The sequence below is a fragment of the Anopheles stephensi genome, chromosome 3, assembly GCF_013141755.1.
Source record: "Anopheles stephensi strain Indian chromosome 3, UCI_ANSTEP_V1.0, whole genome shotgun sequence".
Classification (NCBI taxonomy): Eukaryota; Metazoa; Arthropoda; class Insecta; order Diptera; family Culicidae; genus Anopheles; species Anopheles stephensi.
Genome location: NC_050203.1, coordinates 61,232,912 through 61,257,550, shown reverse-complemented (window position 1 = coordinate 61,257,550; position 24,639 = coordinate 61,232,912). Strand labels below are relative to the sequence as shown.

At 45.1% G+C, this 24,639-nt stretch overlaps 1 protein-coding gene across 12 annotated transcripts in view; it reads right to left on the bottom strand.

Moving 5' to 3' along the window:
• Positions 1–3,718: 3,718 nt before the first annotated feature.
• LOC118513575 (aquaporin AQPAn.G) overlaps positions 3,719–24,639 on the bottom strand; it is a 40,524-nt gene continuing 19,603 nt past the window's right edge. For 6 of the 12 annotated variants that reach the window (XM_036059516.1, XM_036059513.1, XM_036059517.1 and 3 more), the window contains 6 exons: positions 24,328–24,521; positions 11,851–11,994; positions 6,166–6,375; positions 6,013–6,093; positions 5,826–5,891; positions 3,719–5,326 (listed from right to left, as the gene is read on the bottom strand). In XM_036059516.1, coding sequence (XP_035915409.1) covers positions 5,276–5,326; positions 5,826–5,891; positions 6,013–6,093; positions 6,166–6,375; positions 11,851–11,994; positions 24,328–24,521 — 746 coding nt within the window. In that variant the 3' untranslated portion in view covers positions 3,719–5,275. Of the gene's footprint in view, positions 5,892–6,012; positions 6,094–6,165; positions 6,376–11,850; positions 11,995–24,327; positions 24,522–24,639 lie in introns of all 12 variants that reach the window. The other 6 variants (XM_036059522.1, XM_036059523.1, XM_036059520.1 and 3 more) reach the window with 2 other exon arrangements.

Below are 24,639 nucleotides of genomic sequence, written 5' to 3'. Positions count from 1 at the left end.
ATTCCTGTGTTAATCTATTATAGAACCTAAAATGAAGTGTGCAAACAATGGCTTTAAAAACAATCAAATTTAAAGAGAAAATGAACATTGGTTCGGGATGCATAAGGAAAACCTTCTTAAACCGATCTGATCTTTGGTAATCTGGCTCAGTTCACCTCAAAACGATATACTAAAATAAATTCAATAAGTGGTAAAATACTCGATGCAGCAACTACGGTCTACTTACTGCCAATAATTCAAACTTACTCGTGCCACTACTTAAACTCTGCGCAGTGAAGGCAAGTGCCTGAAATGTACTGCAAAGTGAGTACCAACAACGGCTCGTACTTAAAGGCTCATATTATTTCTTACCATTAGTCACAATCTGGTTTGCACTTCGAAACCAAGCTATCATCCTGCTAAACGAATTAAGTTGAATTTCTCACCCAATTAAGCACAAAATACTGGAACTGAAAATGGGCAAGACCGATAAAAAAACAACAACTGCATATTACAGGATGAGGATGTTTACACTCATAATACACCCCATTTTTTCCACCGGTGGGTGATCGGGGTCCCTTCCCCCCCATTCCATTCACTTTACTTCACCCTGACTGAAAACTTTAAGGTCGCCCCGACCATCGTCATGTTGCCACTGTCACTCGAGCTCTGGCTGTCTCGAACGTTCTCGCAGTGCATACAGTTTCCGAAACTTTCTACCCTGCCATGCCCGGTAAGGACCGGTAATCATGGTGTGTGTGAGTGTATGTGTGTGGTTTTTGGATGCTTTTTGGCACATATTTCAGTGGACTATTTAAATTTTGGCCCGCGCAAGAGAAGGATATCGGCGTGTGTGGGTAGCATTCGAATATTCCTTCGCCTAGATGTCGTCCGACCATAATACGTCCGACCGTAGCCGTATCTGGACCGTGATCTTGCGTCATTTTGTTTTGTTTTGTAAATGTGTCCGAAAATCTGTGGCAGCCGTTGTGGGGACACAGAGTAAGTTCACACGGTGTGGATGACGCTGTACGACTTTTGGTTTCTATGTCATCGAACGAGGGAATCCCAAGCAGATTACTATCGCGGTGAGGGATTATTCCTATTTAGTTGGGTTATTTTTATACACCTGAGCTATATCGACACATACGATAAATTGCACGACAGAAGATTGTAGACTTCTTGTAGCCAGCGGGACAAAAATAAACTCAAAGTTTTAAATTGCACTATGGGAGAATCTAGATGAATCTCATATGCAAATCGTATCCCGTACACAATGTTGCATGCATTGAAAAGTAAGAACGTCACAGACGAAATACACAATGCAAACGACGGGCAAACGAGGGGTATACCCCTTTAGCGTAGCAAAAGCCAAACAATAGTCAGCTGCTGAATCACCACGCATCTGACATTCACCCATCGTGGTCAAGCCGAGGAAGCTTAACCTTGCCGGAGGATGCGCTGTGTGTGATCATGCGGCCGAATCAGCCACAATTGGCCACAAGCGATCGATTTTCGATGCCGACGACATTACCATGATGGCGGTGGTGTCAACAGAAAAAAACACAGACAAAATGGACATAAAACAATCACGCGCATGACCATCGGAATCGGACTGTTGTCCGGCGATCCATCAAATTTATCTCATCCCGTTAATCACATTTATCATACGCTTCCACCCACATTAGCCCGGGATTGCGTGATTGCGAGGTCACTAGGGAATATGTTCGATCTCGTGGGCGAAAGTCGTGTCACGTTGGTTGTCAAGGCATGGGGAATCGATCGGATGGATGTTCCTCTTCTTCGAATGGCCGCTTCCACCAGCCAACACTCACAGAGAAGATAATTGCACTTCAAATTTGCTATTGAGCATCCTTTCAGCTGCCAGGTGTGCGTGCTATTGAACCGGCGGGAACTACACTTCCCAGCCCAGGGTTTCATCATTGTGGACGGCACTTGGCCAAGTGCGGCCATTCTTCTCGTGTGCTGTTTTCTTACCACCGACCACCAAGTCCTCTTTTGCCTTCTAATGTCATCTATTTCGTTTCGCTAGGAATACAATCAGCAGGTGTAGGTGGTCCTTTCAAATATTCGCGCCATGACGAACGAACGAGTTGGTTTTTGTTGTGTGGTGCAAAAAAACGTTAATAACAAAAGCATAGCGGAATCCATCTCGATGAGTGGCGTATCGTCACAGAAGAATGGCAAAGGGTCGCTGAAATAATGAGAAGTGATAGCTTTGACGTAATGGGGGATGCTTGTCCATGTGCCGATCACTCGAAACAACATTCCTGCCATCCGCGACCTGCATTGTCAGCATCATTAAAGGTGAACATGAACGATTGGGGTTTTGTTGTACAAGTGGCATCATGTACGGGAGAGAAAATCAATAATATTTATTTATTGCCATACACAATATGTTTGTAATGGCGTTGTAATAGCTGCGGGTAAAAGTGTGTTGGCCAGCATAGGTCAGGTTAAACAATTATGTGATGATTTTATTTACCATCGACTGTCCTTCGCGAATTCTAGATTTTTAATGCAATGTGGAAAATAATAACGTTATCTCGTTTATAATTAACTTTACTTTCTTGTTTTGTACAAAGTTGCTAACAGCGTTTATGAGTCTTAAAAAGCTTCAAGAATTCTCCATATCGTGATCATCGATCGTGAATTGGTCCATATCGGACGAGTACGGACTGCAGGAGTGCTTTGACAGGTATGATTCAGAGCATGGCTTAAAGGACCTTTTCGACGCTGTCAAAAACATGACCTCATACATCCCAAGGCCTTTGATGGGAAGACTACAACGTCTCTTGATATACGAGTCCCTGACGATTAGGAAGGCTTTAATTAGAGCTTTGCTGGGGATGGTCCAACAACAGATACGATAATCGGCCGATACGATACGGTCTCAACATGGCAGAACCCGAGATCGAATAACGTTCGGACTGACCATCCAGCTATGGGTAAAAACAAATCAAGGAAGCCACGAGGACTCTCCAATCATGAATACCCTTAGGCTCCCTCTTAGCCGGATGGCTCTTAGTACCCGTTAGCTGTATTTGCACTTTGTTAAACCCACAACTGCTCAAGAGGTATGATCGGCAAGGTTTTCTTTACCTTAGAATTAAGAACCTGGTTAGAGTTCTCATTATAACATGGCTAAAAACGAGACAGCCTGGGTGATTTTTAGTGATTACCAAACTGCCTTGATCATTGATCTCCAGCAAGGACTTACTCTCCGCCTCTCCTTGCAGATGATCAAGAATACGACAATCCAAAGAAATATCTGCTTGCTTTAATCGGGAAGTTGACCCTTCTTATAGTAGTCAATCTCAGCTGCAGAGAGCACTTAACAAGCAGTCTGATGGGTATGTGTTTTCTCAACCTTTTTGTAGTAAAACCCTACTCCCCACTTTACCCCCTATTTTTGTAGTGATACCCTTCTCAATGTGACTGGGAATGTTTTTCGAAGTTTCTTGATCTTTTTTTAGTAAGTAGAAAGCTGGAAGAATCTCGGAAATTTTTGCCAAGTCCTTGTGAATGGATATTCTCTTTTGTGAAGAAAATAGATCTTTAATTCTTTCACATATCCCGATACTCTATACCCTTTTTCTTCAACATCTCCCGAAGGGTGAAGCTTGTATTATAAGAAAGCACATCACAACCAGGTCATCATGAATTAAAACGAAGCCATCGTTTTTATATCCTCAGCAGCAAAAGTAAAAAACATTCATATCGTTTAACATTATTTTTATTCATTTAAAGATCTTCTCTCTTTCTCACACACACTATATCTCTCTCTCTCTCACTGCCACAACAACACTATTTTGGTAAATTCCGATGTATATGATACATAAATAGAACTTACGGATAGAATCGGATCTCCCTAATTGATGGATGATGTTTACGGATACGGATAGCGTGTAACATGTTTTTGTTTGTTTGTTTGTTCGATTTTTTTGCGTCACAATTTTGCTCTGCTTGAAGTGGGATTAATGAATTATCTTTAAAGATTTTCTTTTCCTGTTTTGCATTTGCTGGTTGAAAGTGACATAATAAGCATTGATCCTTCGGAAAACGGTACTATCGGCAATTCTGGAGCTACTCGGTAGGCCATCAAGCTACTATCATCATCATCATCATCATCATCATGCTATCATGTCTACATTTATGCGCAAACACAGTGGACGATGTTGTTGCATGCATGCAAAGCTGCCTATCCTTCCCAGTTTTAGCCTGCTCTAACAATAGTCGTGAAGTTTCATTTAAATAATACATAATATGCGATAAGAATCTTACAGAGAACGAGTGTGCGTGTGCTACAGTTTCAACAAACACAGCAGTAAATAAAAACAATAAAATAGAAAAAAAAACACAACAAAACAGAACGAGACGTGGAGCAAAAAGGAGCAACCTAGACAACATAACCCCGACCAACAGGTGTAAGGAAATCGCTTCTACAGTTTAATCCCAAAAATCTACTGCCTTGCTCGCCTACCCGGTCGCTTGTGGTCCTTGTGTGCTTGCCATAGTGTGATGAAGCTGATCAAATGTGCATTTGCAGTTGGAGTACGTTTGCAGGTGGAACAGGAAAAATATTCAAACCAGCTATTGCTTTACAATTTTGTCCATCCCTTTTTGCTAGCACGGTGGAAACGTGGTTATGGTGTCAGTTGAATGTATATTAACTACTACCAAACAGAAACGCTAAGCTACTGCCAGGGTTAGTTGCTTCCTGCCGTGGAAACGCACTACGAATACATGTGTGGTGTTAGTGCTAATATCAGTGATAATTAGGTTTGGTGTTCATCTTTTGCCCGCTGTTAATTGATAGTTAGTCAGATAAGCCATCCTTAACAAACACTGTTAATACATTGATTAGGCATGAACTTGGAACGCCTTCTGCAAATTCTCTTCAGCACCGAGGTTCCTTGAAGCCCCCCAATTTGGTAAGGAGTTGGTTAGCGTTGAATCATCAAATCAGAAGGTTTAGTAGTTCCAATCGGCTGTGCATGTTTGGCGCTGCATCGTTATGCATTTTGGGATGTGTTGCATCGGTAAGGCCTATGTCACCAAACTCCAGGTAGTCAACAGTCAAGCTGAAGCTCCACCATGTTAGGATCGCTTGATCCTCATTATAAGGCCATGTTTTGGATGTATGGTGAATGCGTAGTTGTTATGAGTTGTGATGCTCTTCCCGAGGTTTGACACCCGGAACCGGAGGACACACGGGACGTCAGGTTAATTGTAGTAGAAGCTATCGAGATGGGCTAGCGGATTACGCTCCGGGCTAAATGTACTGAACGTCGTTAGTCACTTGTCCTACTTTGTTAGTGTTCATCTGCAAACCGGGCGGAAGTTAAACGAGAAAATGAGAAAGAAAAACACACACATATAAGAATTATGCATTAAAATGCATCCTGTAAGGACACGCGACACAGGATTGTGTTGATTAATTCAGCTGGGACGGGAATGAATTCCAACCACGTAGGGGGTAAATGAGTTTTTTTTTTGTTAGATTGATTGAGATTCCAGATTCCAAATGATGATGTCCACACACGCACTTAACACAAACACGAACATTTTAACATACACACACACACAACAAGACATTAAAATTTCATAACGAATCAATTTGATAACAAGGACGAAACAATGATTTCAATCGCCATTTTTTCAGTAGCGCACAAGGACGATTGCTGGCGATGGTTCTGTTCTTGCAATTTGCTGGTCGGTCGGAAATGATCTACACAATTTATGTTGCCTTTCTTAGGGGGGAAGTTTGGGAAGAAGGGTTTTTAAAAATCGTATGAATTTGATTCCTCGTCACCTTTTCTTACTTTGAAGAACAGACGATAGACGGCACCGGCGACAATGCCACCGACAATCGGACCGACCCAATAAACCTACGGATTGGAGTTTGGAGAGCAAAAAGAAGAAAGAAAAAAAACACAGGTCCATAAAGGATATTAGCACTACTAATGGAAGAATCACTCTGTAATGGTGTCAAAGGCCATCCCAACTTACCCACAGATCGGTGTAATTACCCATCACAACGGCCGGTCCGAACGAACGGGCTGGGTTCATGCTGGCGCCGGTGTACTTAATCTGTTGCGATAATATAAAACCAAGCATTAGTCGTATGCAACTCAACGCCTCACCACGTACGTCCACACTTACCGCTGCCAGATGGCCGGCCGTGATCGAAAGCCCGATAGCAAGTGGAGCCGAACCCTTGATGTCCGTGCGCCGATTATCGCACACGCCATGTACGACGAACACCAGCATGAAGGTGATGAGCGCCTCGATCAGGACACCCTGCCCGGTGGACAGTCCCGGGGCGATACCGGTCACACCGAGTCCTCCGACCACTTCTGACGGGGTGGCGGCCTGTGACGAAAGCAAGCAGTAGAAAAAAAAAAGTGGAGCAAAACAAAAGAAAACAAAAAAGCGTCAAGCAAATTCATGAAAAGGGATCTACTAATGTCGGAACGATAGCCTTCGACACGGAACGGAAACCCGAGCGTGTCGGTGTCCTTCGCCTGCCCGGTTAAATATTTAATGTGGCCGGTCAATTTATTCGTTCCCGAACGGGCGAAATGTGGGACCCACCTCGTGGCCGGTTATGTATCATTATCTCGCACAATTAATTTAAACCTGATTTGGTACGCGCTGGGCGTGATCAATTGCGGCCTTGCGCGACCAGTGTGTGTGTGTGCGGGGGGGGAAAGGTGTAAAATTGACGAATGTGTTTTGGGATTGAGTTGTAATGATTTATCGGTTTAAATTGTGTATATATTAGAGGAAACGGTAGTAGTAAAGGTCACGTGAAGTGAAGTTGAATGCCAGCTTTTTTTTGCAATGATTTTGTGGAGCATTACTTCGCGTGCATTGTAACATTCATGTGGTTGAACCAACTGGCAAATAAACATGACAACAATAAATTAATATAATTTTTAATGTATGTTTTTCATTTAAACTATAAATCGTTGTATGTTACGTTTAATAACGTAATTTGAATAAATTTCTATCATTTGAAAATGTTTCAGACATGTTTGTCACCAGTACAATACCAAACTAATTTTTAACGACGATAGTATTCTGGTAAACAAACTACAAAAAAAATTAATAAATTTAAATAATTAAATAAATAAATATTTTAATAAAATGAAAGGAGTGACCTTGAAGGTATCCAACAACATTTTTGAAGAATTTTTAGTTGTGCTTCAATGACCGAGCCATTCGAACCATTTCTGGACACTGTTTAGGATCAATTGGAGCAGGTTTACAGGTATTACGGAAATCCGTTGAACTTACTAGAAACTCTTTTCACTGAATGGGCATTAAAATATCCCTTGCCTGCACTAGAGGGTGGTAGATGTGACAGGGGCGCCGGTCTTCACACGGCAGAACCGGGGGTCAAATCCCATCTGGGCCGTTCTCCCATAGTGAGGACTGACTATACAACTATGCGGTATCAACAAGTCTAGTACGCCAGAAATGGCAGGCATGACCTAAGAGGTCGATAATCCGAGAGAGAATAAGAAGAAGATTTCTCTTACCATTGGAGAGGAGATCCTGTCTTTGGAGAACCACCGAGAACCGTCTACTGTTTCGCACACCCCCCCCGAAAACTTCTTAGCGCCGAATATTGTTTACCTAATTTTCTTACAATACCATATGCGCCCGCACATTATTCGTGTACCACCAGCATGTCCGCCCGCTGGTTAACGATTTTAATTGCTACCATACAGGGCTGTTAAAGATCGTTCACGATCTACAAGTGGGCCGTTGAGACGATAGGCGATGAGTTTGCGCGTCTAAAGGCTAAGTAAATTAGCTCACCACAACGCACCCGATTGTGCGCCATACCACCAGCATTCTTGGCACGGCTACGTTAGAACCTAACGCACAACACCGAACCCGAACGCAAACGCAAAACCATTTTAAGCAGCAACGTTTTAATCGAAACTCTTGGCATTACGGCAAACAGGGTAACCATTTAGCACGTTCACGCCGCAAGATGAGAGTGTGTTTGAGCGTGCCATTAGCCATTAGAGTGCAGTACAGTACAGGTGCAGATCGAAGGTTGCCAATGAACGAGGTAATAATCGATCGCCCGGAATCGTTGGACGGTATCCGAAATTCAATTACCGAAGAATCGGTTTGCGATAAAGTGACGTAGGGTTCTGCTCGAATCCGCAAGGCGAACAGTAGTCGCTAAAGGGGTTGATCTTAAAGTTTGCTCCCCAATGACCCAGGTGAAGGTGGACATAATGTAATTAAAATAGATTAGAGAAGACATGTCACTAATGTCAGGTCGAGCTCTGTTCAGCGGGTGATCGAGGGTACGCAAACATTAGATCGGCTCTTGTAAGCTACCGGTTGAGTAGCATCTTGACACTGCAGGGTTTTACGAGCCGTTTTGAAAGGCTCTGAACTTTGCAGCTCAGTCAGGCAGCTTGTACAAGTGGTTAGCATGAGGTGTCGTACGAAGCAGATCTCTCGCTCAATAGATGCCGATACAATGTTCCAGTGGAGCAAACTGGCAGCCGAAAACATAAAACACACGTCAACATAACACGCTCCTACTCCCACGGCAATGTATGCTCGTCGAGGGCCGATAGGTTAATGCATAGGGGTGATCTTTATAGTCTGTTTTTTTCTACATTCGCTTTTAAACTACTCACACGTGAGTGTCTTGTGTTTTTTCTTCTTGTGGTAAATCAAAATTGGATTGATCTCTAGTGGAGGTCCGGATCGCACCGGGGACCCTCACTTTTTTTTGAGTAACCGGTTCGGCAGGTCGGCTTTCGGTCAAGGTTTAGGGCAAGGGGAACACACTAATGAATAGGTTCCGTTCCTTTAGCGAGCCCGTTTGCTGCACGTCATTTCACGTCGGTTGCATACGCTGCGAAGCTTTTGCGTTCGCGCTGTGTATGCGATTATGTCTTCCGAAAATTGGATTAGGGATTCGGGCCAAAACGGGCCAAAAACGGACTATTATTAGCGCCTGATGGCAAATTTATCGGGTTTTACGCGCGTGTTAACTGCGTGCGCTTGTTCGAGCGACTTTTGGTACGCGTGCGAGACAGCGTGTCTCGCGTGAGGTTCGCTCGTGCGGCGGTGGTTTGATTGATGGCTTGAGGGAAGATTGTCATTTGGATGTCGAAGGCAGACGAAACGACGCGTCTCGGTGCGCAAGGTTGGTGGGCCGCACTACGAAGGTGGCAAACTAACCTCCAAACCGTCGCGCTGAGGCACAAGTGCTCGCACGAGCCAAGGAAGTAAATCATTTGAATCGATTACTGGCAGCGCAACCGTTGCAGAGAAGAGGTTTATTGAAAAGGGAATCATTACAAATCAAACTTTATGGATAATTGTAATTTAATGGCTAGTTTTCGCACAGGAAGCTGGAACTCTCAAACAGCTTAATGGTTGACATCAGGTGACATTTTACAAAAATTTTAAAATGGGACAACCAAGTCACAACAGTGAATGGGAACACAAAGATCACCTCATCACTCGTGTTTCGGTGTTAAAAAAGGAGGTTAACAATAATGGTTAACCTCCTGCTCGGCATACTTAATGACCTCCGGAAAGAGAAAAGGTGAACGTGTCAAAGTTTGTTTGATCCATTTTTACGCAAACATGCAATTTTTGCTGAGGTGATGCTTAATGAGGTCGGGGTCCATGCTGCTCGGGGTCCACTCACGTCCTGCCCGTTTCCTGCTCCCATTAAACCATCCGGGCTGGTACTTGCGCACCAGAAAGTGACATGATTGATAAAAAATATGCTTTATGTTTCTCCCGTTGCCATTTGCCGGGTGCCGAGAGTGGCGGGTACGAATCACACGAAACACACTGTCACCTTTGTGAGCACCCTTCAGTGTGTTCCGATCTGCAAAGGGCCAGGTACCTTGGCATTTCGAGGCAATTGTCTGCTGCATAGTTGGGGCACAGAATGGGGTCACCTCAAAGAAGAGGTGGCATAGGTGGCATAAGTGTGTAGTACACCGACACACACACGCACGCTATCTGTCCGTTGGTTGCGATCGATCGATCGAGCATTGCTGTCTTCGATCGTTCGCGTACACTCGCATTGACACGAGCCTGACAGCAAGCAAATCAGCGGCCGTCGCTTCCCAGGTCGTAACAAGTGAGCTGGAAACAAAACGGCGACAAGCGACGAACCCGCATCGAGAGTGTTCTTGTGGCAGCGCTGCCATTCCATCACATTGGTGCATAGTAATGCAAAACAGAGCGTTTGAAATTGTTGTTTAAATCACGGTGACAAAGCATGAAACACCCATGCCGGGATGCGTCCACAGGGAGGCCAAGAGGGAAGATAGATCACCGTCTATTGTTATTCCGATGCACATGCACACCTATTGAATCGACGCCAGAATGCTTCGATGGGTAATTTAGGTTATGTTGTCACTGCATCCAGTTTGCGCTGAGCAAACTCTCGGATTGCACATTTTTAAAATCCAGCTCAGCCCCACGCTGACGGGCCACCGGTATTTTTGTTGTGTCTGACAGCTGAAAAGAAGGTTTCATCTTTGACATCTGCATTGTGCAGCTAGGGGTTCTGCGTTGATGCGTTGTTTTATTCTACATCCCAGACGCGCAGTCTCGTGGTACCTTTTTCCCCCCTGTCTATTCTTTGTTACCCCTAGCTATTAGTACTAAATGGCACTTTTATTGAAGCGTAGCAAAGGCGCACTTCAATCACATATTCGCTCACTCGGTAGACAAGGCGTTGTTTCCGTTCCGATTCAATACAGACGACAACCCGAGTGGTGTCCGTGTGGTGTGGGAGAAAAAGCGAAAAGGGGTTTTTGAAAGCGGGTGAGCATGTGCACATGGGACTGCACCACAAACCGGGTGCCTGTTGACACAGTTTTCCGCCGTTTAAAAATTCAACCATAGAAGGGAATAACAGATCGGGTCGTTCGGGGGGATGGGGAATCTCTGCTATGCATGCACGCACGATTTGTTGGGCGTGCAAACGGTGCACAACAAGAGCATGCGTTGATGGCGTTTTACTGCTGTTGAAAAAAATCGATCGAGCATGAACTGTTTACGAGAGTACACTTGGGAATTGTGAAGAGTTTAATGATCTACTGAGCTACTTAGCTGGTTCTTTAGTGATATTTTCATTTAATAAAATGTATAGAGGTGCTCCAAATTAAAACTGAACGACTAGAAGTTGAACTGCTTTGGCATGTTCTTCACTACTTCACTACTGCGAAAGTGGAACTCTATATAGGGCATTTATAGTCACTGTACGCCTCTGATACATGATTGATAAAGACTGGCGAAACCTTGTTAGCCCCGTTGGAGATGAAGATGCTCGGAAGGTTCTTTGGCCCCGTATGTGAGGATGAAAATTGTAAAAGAGGCTACAATGGCGAAAGTCTATAGTTCTTTTATGGAGGCCACAAAGAGAGAGAAGACGTGGTAGACCGAAGCTAAGATGGAGTGATGGTTTTGATACGTCCACCAGAAAGGCCGGGATATTGGATTGGCAGACTAACTCATGCGCGGGTCAGCGAATCTCATTGGAAAATGTGTTGACTTTTCGATTACAATCTCTTAGGTTTAACAGATTCTATTCAATACTTCTTGGCGAGTTTATTTTTCTGGCGAACCAGAATATACTGTAGTAGAATAATCTTTTTATTCAAGACGCTACTATAATTATCTTTAAGAATATTTTTTAAAAGCGCTTAAAACGCCCGAATATAGCAAAATTTGTTGATGAGAGGAAATTTGCTTTGTGTATCGGACTCAATATTTAGAAACAAAAGATGGGGCCCTTAATCATACAATGATACTTTCAAAATACGCCTACGAACGTACCTTAATGACGGCTGCTCCTGCGATCGCACCGATGCACTGCGAAACAATGTAGAAAGCACCCTTCAGTATGCTGACGTCGGCAGTTACCATCAGCCCGATCGTGACGGCCGGATTGATGTGGCATCCGCTCACGTGCCCGAAAGCCTGCAAAAAAAACGACACAATAGAAATAAGGTAAGGTGAGAAAAAAGATTCAATCAGCGATCGAAAACGAGAACGAAGCTATGAGAAATAAAGCACGCGCGATCCGCCACAACACGTGCTCCACATATGCTTTCTGGCGGGACTGAGGGCCCTCGGTGATGGCGATGGTTTTCGCGGGAAGCATGCGATCGAATTTGCCAATTTGTTACGCTCATGCCCTGCAAAACCTAACCGATGTGTGCGATGGATTTATTGTGCGGACGCGAACCGTGTGTTGCTGCTTCTTTTGCGATTTTCTCACGCGCATTTGTTTTTTGTTTTCACTTTTTTTCCTCGGTTTTGTGGCGTTTTTGTTTTCGTTTGTGCCTTCAAAAACCGCCCCCAAACGGATGGCGATGGGCTCGTGCGCCATAAATGTGCCGGAGCACACTGCCCGGTTAGCACGCCCCTAGCCGGTCACGTTGGGCACGATTTTGGCGCGAAAGGTGTCGCTGTGGTTGATCGATCATTTTTCATCGCGCTAGGCGTGAAAATGAAGATAAGTGTTTATTGGACGTGTGTGTAAAATTGCTAGCTGGTAGAATTATTGACGGATGTAAAGTTTGGAGCTAGCATAACTAGCATTAGACACATGTAAGCCTACCGTCAATGGGTCAGCTGAGCATGTGACTGGACTATAACGTGTTATTGCTCCAAAAACATTAAACTTCTTTCTAGCTTTGGTTTATCCCTTAGAACCATTTGACCACAAGTCCTAACGTTTCTTCACTGCAGTTGTGATTAATAATAATTATTGCTTCTCATGCATTTGCATCATTTAACCGAGGATCGAAAATTAGAATGCGTGCGGTAGAAGATTTTAAAAATACATCCAATCAACCACTCATTAGCCAATCCACAAGTCATAAAAGTAAACAGTGTTCGTGGAGGCGGTAATTAAATCTGTACACTTTCGGCTCGATACATGCACTCGTTCCCGCGAGGAACTCCCTCTGCTCGTAGGTGCTTATGATGAGAAATTAATTACATGTTTGCTCATCATGTCAAAGTACTGCCATTTGCGATGCACAAATAAATCAAGTACTGCCGGCTCGATCCATTGCCTTCTTGCGTCTACCCTATTGCACCCTTTTGCATGGCGAAGTGTGTGCGAATGTCAACGATTGCAATCGATACTGTCGTATGGAGACGCACGGTGTTGACGAGCAGTAAGGGCTCGAGTACGGTGAGCTAATTTATGCGTCAATTAGGAGCAGTAGAGTGGTCTTGAGCAGTATTCATGAGATATTAAGGAGTGCTGAAGACTTAGACTTAGTGTCTGGATTTGAACTTCAATGGGGATTTGCTGGTAACGTATGCATTGAAAGGGAAAATAGACTAACTTCAAAAGGCAATTAAAATACTACAGAAAGCGCATCTTCTTACTGTTTGGAACAACAACCTTGAAAGGTCGTGACTTGTAAATTCTGGACTCAGTAGCTTTCCTCGATTCCTGTATGAATGTAACGTTCTCCACAATATTGTCACCCCATCTGGCGCAGCCCTTTGAAGTTACGTGTATTGGCTACAGAATGATTGGAGAAGGTCCTCTGATACATGATTACCTAAAGAAGTCGTTAGAATAATGCTGAGGCTGACTGGAAACCTCTTCGACCAACGATTCTCCATCGCTTATTCTGAGTGCTTTGTCTAAAGATTTTTTTCTGGTGTGGACATTAAGTTTAGTATAGCAATGCCAATATTGCTCAGGATTTTCTGATTCTATTCAAGATCTGTATAAAGGATTCGTACAGATTAATCTACCAGACTGTAAAATCTGGGCATTCCGTAGTCTGCTGCAATTTCTGTAGCACTTGGGTGATCGGAATCCATCTGGATAGTACGAACAAATGTTGAATTGTAATTTCAAGACGGTTTTATTTAAAAATTTATTCTCTGAATCTATCGATAATGGGTTTGTCTGACGATAGGACACAGAGTCGTTGAATAAAACATCTGTAACATCACTCTTTTTTATCAACTCTTAAATGTTCTAATAATCATACCTTTGATTATATTACAAAAGTTTTACTTTATAAAACAATAGCCAGTAAATCAATTACTGTTTTCAACAAAAGCATTCCCATTTAAAATCCATCAAACAATCCCCAACTACTTCAACGAAAAAAAGCTCACATCCGATTGCGATTCATTGGACAACACTCATCCGTTGTACGAAACAGAGGAAAACTCCTTAATTAATTTCTCTGCGAAATCAGCTTGACCAACATAGGTTGACCGGACGGTTAAACCCGGGAGGATTTCTGTTTCACCAACCAATTCGGTTCGGTTTTTCCATTGTCCGCTCGTTCCTTTCGCTCCTAGCTTAATTTTCTCACGCGGTACCTGCCAGCATAGAGAGCATCAAGGCATGCATTGGAACGCGTCCGCGGCAAAATTGCATAAGTCGCGCAATCGTGCCACGTTTCGCAACGCAAGTGTGCTTTTTCCTGTCGGTCGCCGGTTCGTCACCTGCGATCTCGACTCGACGGAATCAGATCGGATCGTTGACCGCGCGACGTTGTGCTGTGTCACACTCACGCATGCCAGCCCGCCGGGAGATGCTGATTAACGCGATCAGAATTACAAATGCGCATTAAATCGCTGACACGAAGGTGCATGTGTGGTTGTGTGTGTTTGTGCATAAGCCCCCAAGTCGGTGCAACAATCGTCGTTGTCAGGCGGTTTGTGGAGTATCGATGGATGGAGAGTTGGCCGAAGCAAAAAACACTCACGCGAAGCAAGAGAAGCTTAAGTATAACAACCGCCACGACACTTCTCTGAATGAAAACGGTTTAATCATTCATCGGTGCCTGTTTTTATTATTACTATTACCACCAGCTCAGCCCTCTGTGCACTTAAGGTATCGGCGGTTGGTAGGGAGATAGAAATGGGAGCAGCGAAGAGTGGCTGTTGCCACCAAACCGGTTTCCAGCGAGCCTCGCGACGGTCAAACAGCCGACCGAGAAAACTGACTAGCCGTCGTCTAGCCATCGATCGATGCAGCGGACGCATCCGAAACGCGTGCATGGTGGGCGAGATGCACGTGCCGTGCGGTGATGTGGTCGATGGCGGCCGAGAACTTCTGGCGCACTGGTCCTCCGGGCGGGCGTCAAGGTTCGGACTTTGGGCCCGTCATTTGTCACCCCGGCTGCAGCAGTCATCGGGTGTTGCGATGGCGTGGCGTATAATTAGTTCACATTATGCGCTAATCGTAAACCGTAAGCCTCCGCTGGACGGCATTTCGTATCGGGCGCTCGCAATATGTGATACCAATAAGCCTTTGTTGCCAACATGCCATCGATCATTTTACGATCGAGACGTCAGACCAGAACAAGCACCGGAGTGATTGCGGTGTGGTTGTGTTTGAAAAGCGATCGTTTTTATTATGTCTCGATTGCTAACGGTGGATGTTATTGATCGTCCATGATGGATGGATGGAAAGCGTTCGCGAGATCTCTGGAATTTATTTACCAGTTCTCTACCCACCCTCAATTTACGTCATTCTATTAAAATATTCATCGTTTTAATGCTCTTAGAGTTGATATTGAGCTTCCATTTAAATTCTCCTGTAATCTCTGTCTCGAAGACAAGTGTCGAAAAAGCAACCCCGGTAGATTCTCAAATAGCCCTTAAAAACCACCGGAAGTAATCGAAAGCATTCACTGTCCCACCATCGAATCCACAAGGGTATCACAAAGCCAAGGTGAACTTTTGCAGACTCGACATAAATGTCAATGTCATCACGGTCAGGCGTATATATAATGGTGAAAAGGGATCGAGACACTCAAGAATGGAATGCACAAAACAGCCGTATCCGAAACTGATCCTTAAGCGATCCATCACGATCGCGGGATTTTTGGGCTTTGCAAGCGCGTCATCGAGCTACCTCCGCATTCTAATTGTTGTCCCAAACGGGCGCGCACATAGAGAACCGTCACGAAAACACAACATTGCGTTCTGAAAACGGCCACAGATGCGCAAAATCCTTGACGCAATTCGATCTCTACCGGACGGATGGTGTTTCGTGGCGTGGCACATTCGTGGTCACATGCAGACGGGTTCGCGGTTTTGTGACGCGGTTTTTTTAGCATCATTCCCTTCGTTTCATTCCACCAAGCACGAGTAGAAGCCTCGCAAACCCGAGTGCCAACAAAGAGGCCTGATTGATGGAACGAAGGATAGCGTTTGCGATTTGATTTGATGGACGAAGGCTTTTCCTGCGGTGGGTTTCATTTCTTTTAGTTGCCGTGGTGAGAGGTATTCCAACGTTTGGAAGCCCAAGAAATTGGACCGAATGGAATTGATTTGGCTGCGATTTTTCGGGTTTAGTTTTACTTTTTTTACACACGTTTAAGCGTTGTCTTCTGCGGATTAGCCCTCCGCATAATGAGCTCGGCACGACAAGAATCGTCACAACATTGCGACCTTTTGCTAACGAGCTATCTTCGCCTTCGACGTTTGCAACGTTGCTGTTGCGAAGGGTGAGTTGGATTGCAAAATTTTGAACACCCCCTGCCGAGTGCGATGATCCCTTGCGATCAGATAGGTTCGACGTGATTAGGGTACAGGTAATGGAAGGAGGATGTGTTAGACGATCGCCGATAGAACGATAGTGTTGACATTATGGGGATGGGTTTTTGAAAGGAGCACTCGACCGTTTTGAAGGACTGTAGAAGATACTTGCACCATGACGGGACAGATATTGATCAGCATCCTTGAAGGATCGTTCCCCATTTAGAATGTGTGCGATAATCAAAATCTATTAACTACAGAATGCGTTACTCAGTTTGTTTTTTTTTTGTTCTAAGTTTTAGACCTTGATATTCTTCACCAAGAAAGAGATAAAAAAATACTATTTTTAGGTCTGACGTTAAAAGAGTAACTCTAAAAAGGTCCCTTGACTTTTGCATTTTGTGCGTAACTAAGACGTCCGTGGATCAAATCTGGAGTCAAGTTGGATATGTTAAGGCTTTATTGTAAGTAAGACACTCAATTTAACTGGGCATCATATCCAATCCGGCACTATTTTCTTTGTGCAGCACTAACTATCCTGATTCCTGATAAGAAATCCAATTGGGATATGAGTATCTGGTATGAGATATGGTGAGTTCGTCCCTGTTGACTATTTTGAGGGCAAACCTATCAAAGCTCTTTAAAACAGGAGTGGAAACAACAAGATTTGAAGCAGTTGCATTACTGGAATCAGAGATATGTATCAAGACGATTCACTTCCTGAGAGCTGTTTTGGAGATATCCGATTAAATGTCTCAACAAAGATTTTTTGCTATGCGCCACACAAACGCAATTGATCCAAAATATCAAGCTTCAGCATACGTTATCGATTGTTTCATCGCAAACTCGAGAAATGTGTTGCTTAAATCCCCCAGTATGCTTAGATTATTGCAACCTCCAAAAATCACCCAAACTTTAGTTTATTCTAGGGGACCTACAGTAGGACATTATCCTTAAAGATCCAGTTGCTTCAAACAAATATGTGCTGTCTGTAGCCCTTAATGATCCTTGCATGTCAAAATAAAGTACCCATTTTTCACGCTTAACTTGGTTTTATAAAATCAAAGCCAAACAGTTACAAAGACTAAAAACTAATGGACTAAAACTTCCTCTAATGTAAGGTACTCTATAACTACCACCATTATTTTACACCATCCTGTATTATTTTACATTTAAAACCATTCTTAGTGACGCCCTGCATAAATGGCACAGAAATAAGGAAACCAGTCGCCCAAGGATGAGTCGATTCGCTGCGCAGCGTAACACGAATGCCCCAATTAAAGGGCTTACCGCTTTAGAAGCCTTTTATTCGCCCGTGCCGTTCCAAAACCGCGATCCAATGGGCAACAACAAAAGATATAGACGATAAACAAAAAAAAAAAACCCTCAACCCTCAAAGAGAAGAAAAAAAAACCGCAGGCACGATTAAGTCGTGTCCGGCAAAGAATCCTTCATCAGCCTGATGACTGGTGGTATGTCAGCTTTTTTTTTTGCTGCTCACTCCTACTCGTAACCACCACAGTTAATGCTTCAACCAACCGATTAAAAGTAATTCCCCTACCTCCCGAAAGACCAAGACTCTCGGGGGTCTCATCTCGGGTCGGGCCATGGTTCCAGTTTGTCTAGCCGGAGCAGATTTTGTGCCTCATTTGCTCGCGGAGTTGTGTTTTTTTTTTCGCAAACTTAGGACCACCATTCACTTTCGCCTTCGCGTGTGAGCTTGCCGGTAGGCAACCCTCGCGGATACGCCGTATCAACCGCCAGACCACAAATGGCACATGGTAGAGTGAAAGCATAACAGCAGCCAACACGATGAAACATGACAAAAGTTTTAAAAGCATAAGGGATGAATACTTGTTCCACCGCGCCACACACTGTCGCGCACGTGTCGATCTCCCTCGGTCGGGCCAGCGGCAAAGCAAAATGGGAATCGAATGTTTTACCCGAATGTACCCCGATACCGTTTGGTGAACGGGGTGCGTGCAAAAATCTTGTTGCAGCGGCGTTTCGTTTAAAGGTTCTGTTTTTGTTTGTTTTTCTTTCGGGGTGGCACGTTTTAGCGTTTTTTGTGTTGCTGTAAAAGGTTTGGCTCTTTCTTCGATCTTGCCGATGATCTTAATACCGGCTTGATCGCCTTCAGCGCACCGCAAGTCCGAACCAGTCCTTCGGCAGCGGCGGGAGAGTGAAAAAGAAGCAAAATAAACTGCCCGGGGAAAGGGAGTGCTGGTGCGGTGCTGAAGTGAGCGAGTAAGAGATGTCAAGGTTACAGAGTTATATTGAACGGTATTATGCAATGTATTCGCTAAACAAGTTGCCCGAACGCACACCGGTGGTCCCGGCGACGGGAGGAAACCTCGGTGTGGTCCTGCCGATACGGCTGCGAAAGGGAGAGCGAGAGCCGTAGGTACCGAAGGAGAAGCCTCCAACGTAAATAAATAAAACAGTCACCAGACCAGGTATTGCGCGAATGTGGCCAACTCACCCCTTCCGAAAAGAATAAGTCATTATTTGAGGGTTTCGATGAACCGCCAGATGAATATCGGAAGATATACGTCTTCGCCAGTAGACCGTGGGACAACGTTCCCCCCCATTTGGGTAGGGGGGGGGGGGGGGAGGGTGAAGTGACGCAGGGGCGAGTTCTAAAACCTTGAGTTGTTTACTACTTGAACTATGATTCGTTGTTGTTGTTTAGATTATTGCTCTCCAGTTAGGAACAAAAAATCACATTAGCGTTCAGTAGCTATAACGGCTATGAGTCAACCCAGTTGAGAGGATACGAAACAATCTAATCGTACTGTCGATGGGTCTGTTAAAGCCCAAAAGTTTAATCCATTTTGATTAGAAAGGTATAAAAATAAACAAACGATTCTTAACAGTTTCAGTCTGACTCAAGTCCCAACCATACATTAACGTATGCATTCCTCAGAATATTGACAGACTTGTCCGATGCTGTGAAGGAAGGCGTTATGTGGGGTAGCACTAGTGACAGTGGGAAGATCCAAATGTCGGCCAGGCTTGGTAACACAATGGAAGGCTAGTAAGACAACCGAAGGTCTCTGTTACGCTGTGCCCCTTCAAAAGTTACAGTATTGCAAGTACACTCCCAAACTACGTACAAAGTGTCTCGAACACACTTCACCACTGTGGGTCGTAGATCTCCACCAAAGAAATTTAAGCTTTAGAGATAGGTGTGTGGTCTGAGCTTGTCGTGTTACCTCCAGTCTTCCTTCGGCAACGCATCCTACTAACGCCTGCGTCGACAGGTTAACGTCGCTTGGAATCAATTGCCGTCTCGCCGTCCAAGTGAGTCAGCTGCAGCTAAAAAACTGATGGTTTCCCACCCCTGGCTGAGAACACCCTCTTCAAGCCACATTAAAACCTCCGCCCCTAACTGGGCACCACCGAATGGACGTATTGATTTGCGAGAAATAAAGCTGCTGTTGCTGTGCGACTTTCGAGTGAACGAACTTTCGTGCATCAGGCTAGGAGCCGTTACGATTGAGGGCTCCCTTAGCGTTCACGTACGTACGGTCATCACGTTGATCGAGATCTTGCCGGCACACGCTTACTCCACACACCCGCTTGTGCGGGGAAGGTGGACGGCTTGGCTGACATGGGCGGCTTCTGCGCCAAGATCTGCGCGCGTGTTTGATCGTTTTTTTTTGCTTATCTTTCCCCCTTGGTGACTAGTGACAGTCGCTGACCCTGAAGTTGGTACGTGCATGAGAATCACTACCACACATCGGACCGAAGTTCGTCCAGTGCTGGTGGTAGGTTTGGCAGTGCGAATTTCTATAATCGGTGCCACCGCGATGACGGTCCCGTTTGGTGTCTGGTGAGCGCACGAATCGACAGCGTACAGGCCCGGGGGTTTGGCAGTAATTTGATGAAGAAAATGACCAGAATTGCTAAATGCGCGATGGGAGGTTACAATCGCGACACGTACAGGACGGATAACGATCAATCTCCTACCGAATGATTAGTCGTGTGAACCGCGTGCACAATGATCTGGGGGACGGTTGTGCTGGTCAAGACACGATTCGATATTTCATAGCTTCTGATTGGAAGCTGAACAAAGATAATGTCGAGTACAAAACAGCAAGAGATCACGTAACACAACATAAAAATAATAACTGATAATTTTACTTCCAACAAACCTTGGATTAGCCCTCAACACGGGTTTTTGTTCAAAGAGAACTATTAACACCAATATTGTCCTACATAAGAACCACTCTCTTGTATACTTTGTTGCTCCAGATCGTACGTTCCGTAAAGTAAAGTAAAGTTCCGAGCTGCCAAGTAGCTTCCTTTCACTTTCCCACCTCCTGTTTACCCACATTCCACCCCATTCTTAGTAATCGCAACCGACACGATCTACTATCTAAAACCCTGATACCACTTAAAGATGCGCTGCTTATTTGCATAGGGATTTGTAGCTAAACGTGTCGGTAGTAAAGCGAAATCAGGTCCACAATTACCAACGAACCAACGACCGTGCCCTGTTTGCTCGAACGCCAACACACTCGCTCACATATACGATTTGCGGTGGCCACGAAAAACGAATCCCGGCCAGCGGAGGATCGTATAAGCCGCTTGCTGACGATATCGGGGGGACTTTCGAGCATATATTGGCCAGTGTCAATATTTGAACAATCGCCGCCTTGGCGGTCGGACATTGAGCGAGAGGATACCGTCGCGCACAGCAGCTTAAATATTTCTCTGCACCACCACCAGATCCTGAAGTAGTACAGGCTTTTGTTTTACCACTCGCACCCACCAGATGCTGGTACCACAGGCGGTCAGGTGTTCAAGTATTGTTATCTTTTTAATTATCGTACGCATTAATCAAATACAGACTTCTAAAAGTCAAAGCCAAAACTAGCGCACACTCACGCTCGGCCGAGGTAATGGCGACCCTGGGCTGCTGTAGCTTGCCGTTGTTTGCCTCAGAGCATTCGGTACGCAGCTCCGCCCTACAGTAACCTCTTCTGACGTAGCAATTAAATCGTAAATTGTCATCACTGTCGCATTACGAAACACCCCCCCCCCCCCCCCCCCCCCCTAGAGGGAAGAAGAAACACATTCAGACTGAGCTTCCACTATCAGCGCCACGATAAAAGGCGAGCAAAATAGCAGCGAACTGAGATATTCCATTGGTGTGTGCAAGTGATCCGGAAGAAACTACTAAACGGCTACTCATTTTACGATCACTAGCGAAGGGCTCCAAAAGCTCACACGTAGAAGATTTATTGATCTATTACAGGGTGAGCGTTAGGAAAGGTAGCCTGCATAAAGCTTTATCTTATTGATGTTTGGGAATAGCTTACGGCAATTAAGAGGACATATGGTTATCACAGTGCAAACGTGTAGCAGAGCCATCCAATTACTTTTCATCGCCCATCAAAGCTCACACGGAATAAAATTGTCACTGTCAAAGCTAATGAGCCTGCGCGTATACCGTTTCCAAAGTTTGACGTAGTCCAAAACTATTCAAGCCGCACTAAGTCCGATGAGAACTAACATGATTCAAGGCAGTCAATTAAACAAAAAATGCCCACCATTAACCCACTGGTCCTCACACAGGTTCAGTAGACACATTGTAGTCAAGCCTTAACCATCTAGGTATAATTGCACTGCGTATTGCGCCTGTAATCTTCACCCTGGGATTCCAAACCCCCAACGGCGCTTTCCTGTCCTCGCAGCTTCATCTCGAGCGGAAGATAGGAAGGAAGGTGATCTCGTAAAAGCTTGCCAATTGACGTTGTTGGCGAAAATTCCTGCCAGTCAAGGTTTGCTCGCTGTGCTAGGCCTGTCCAACACTTGAGAATATGGTGACTTTTCGCTGTTTCCTCTCCACGCTTTCGCGGGCTCGAGCAGCGTAGACCAACCCTTACCTTCACCTTCGCGTAGTTAAGATGCAAACCGTGCATACCGGCAGTAAACTGAGACATAGACCGGGCAGGCCATCTGATTGCATCCCGTCTGACATGAGAATGATGATGGGTTGTGCGCATCGCCCCATTCCGTGGGTCAGCTAGCTGCAACGATCGCGATCTAATCTTTCCTAATAGTTGGTTATTGTTTTTTGTAATGATTATTATCATCGTTGGGTAATAATAATAATGATTATGAAAATACAAACATCGTATCGAATCCCCGGCACCCCTACACGATGGCTTCTTGATGTCTGAAACTCGTACAGCCTTGGCGAGTGTTGAACAGTTTACAGAGTCCTACGAATGCTACGAACTCGCAACCAGGCAACATTCCACCGAGCCCAATGGGCAATTGCGTATTGCGGGTCACGTATGAACGTGTAGTATGTTGACAAGCGTTAAGTCTCTTTCATCCGACGCGGGACCATCTAACGCTAGGCATCAATGCTGCGTTCTTTGCTCTGGACTTTGAAAATTCGAATGTCAAAGTGATCACAATCGGCAAGAATCGGTTAGTCGATTAAGGGCAGAGTAATTGGATCAACACCAGGGCGAACTTTGGATCAGTAGAAGACAGGTGCGGCAATTCGGAACAGGTATCGGAACTGACACCCGTTGACCCTTAGTGACCTTCTTTCCGCTGACTACGCAGTTTCTAGTATACTCCTTCGCTATGGATACGGTATCAGTTCCATTAGTGTGTTTTGCTTGTTATGTGGAATTTATAGCAATGAATTACTTATCCTCTGTCCTTAACGTAGTAGCGTTCTGCCCGTTTCAGCACAACAATATCCACTTAGGACTGTTTCACAGAAATCTGGTACACAACAATGTAAAGGATCTGTAATCGTAAAGCTTCTAACATCCCAATTCCAGACCCAGAGCAGCAACCCAGCTTCTCTACGAACCACGTGTCCCATTAGCAAGTGCTACGTGCGTCATTTCGGTCCTCATCTCCCCCGAGGGGAAAGACATCAAAGTTTCCAAAAACCGAACGTGGGGTTCCATTTTTACGGCTTTGGCGACAGGGCAAATCTGATGAACGTGAATTTGATTGAAGTACCCCCCCTTCTGGAGAACGCTCTCGCGCTCTCGATCGAAGCTCGGCCCATTCAGAAGCCAGCACGCGTGGAAAACTGCCACAGCTTGTACACAGTAGAAAGAAACCCTCACCCTTCCTCCCCCTGAACGAAATGGAAAGCAAATCAACGTGTGGACGCAAAAGAACCAGTAATGACCATGCCCTAGGGCACAGTGCTGATTCAAGATCTTGGGACCTCTAGGTGCGCGTGTCCTTCTGCACTCATATGCACGAGACGTACGTTTTAACGTTCACTCGCTGGAGCTGAGCTGAGGCTGGTAGGAGCCTGCTGCTTTTAGCACGACAGCCAGTGAGAAGGCGAAAGAAAAAAACAGCGAAATCTACAGCGAGTATCAAGACAAAAGCAAAAACTGCCGAAATAATCTAAAGTCATCTAAATCTCCTCAGGACACCGGCCGATGATGGACGCACTGGGGGGTTCGTGAGACGCACGCGTTTCGATGAATCACCCCCGGCCAAGCTCCGTGGGATTCATTCACAAATCGAGCGACAGGAGTTTGATCATCGGTCCCAACCACTATCCGTTATCTGGTCGAAGGTCAGAGTGCTACGAGTGGCGAACTCTTGAGGTGGCCGGTATCGAACCGGATCGGGTTAGGAGACAGAGTGGACAAACTGGTCCGTCCAACCATCGGCCTGAACAGCGATGCGTAGATCGAAATGGATATGTGCGTGTGTGTGCGTGTGTATGGTTGTTGTCTATGTACTCCCCCCCTCCTCCCGCCACGTCCTGTACCTTACCTGTGCTAGCGTGGCGACCACCAGGCCGAAGGTGAACGCAATCTGCGTAAGCGTGGGACTGTAGTCGGTCCAGCCCGTCGTGCTACCGATGCCGATCGCGACCAAAAAGAAGGTGCCGAGAAACTCGGCAATCAGCATGCGCCATATGTTGCGATTCTCGGTGATATCGGAGACGCCGACGATCTGTTTCACTCCTGCACGGGACGGAGAAGAGAAATTGCGTGATTAGAATTGCTGGACCCGATTCGAGGACATACCTATTCTACTGAGCTCTACACAACTCTACATAGATAGTACGAACTGAAATAATCT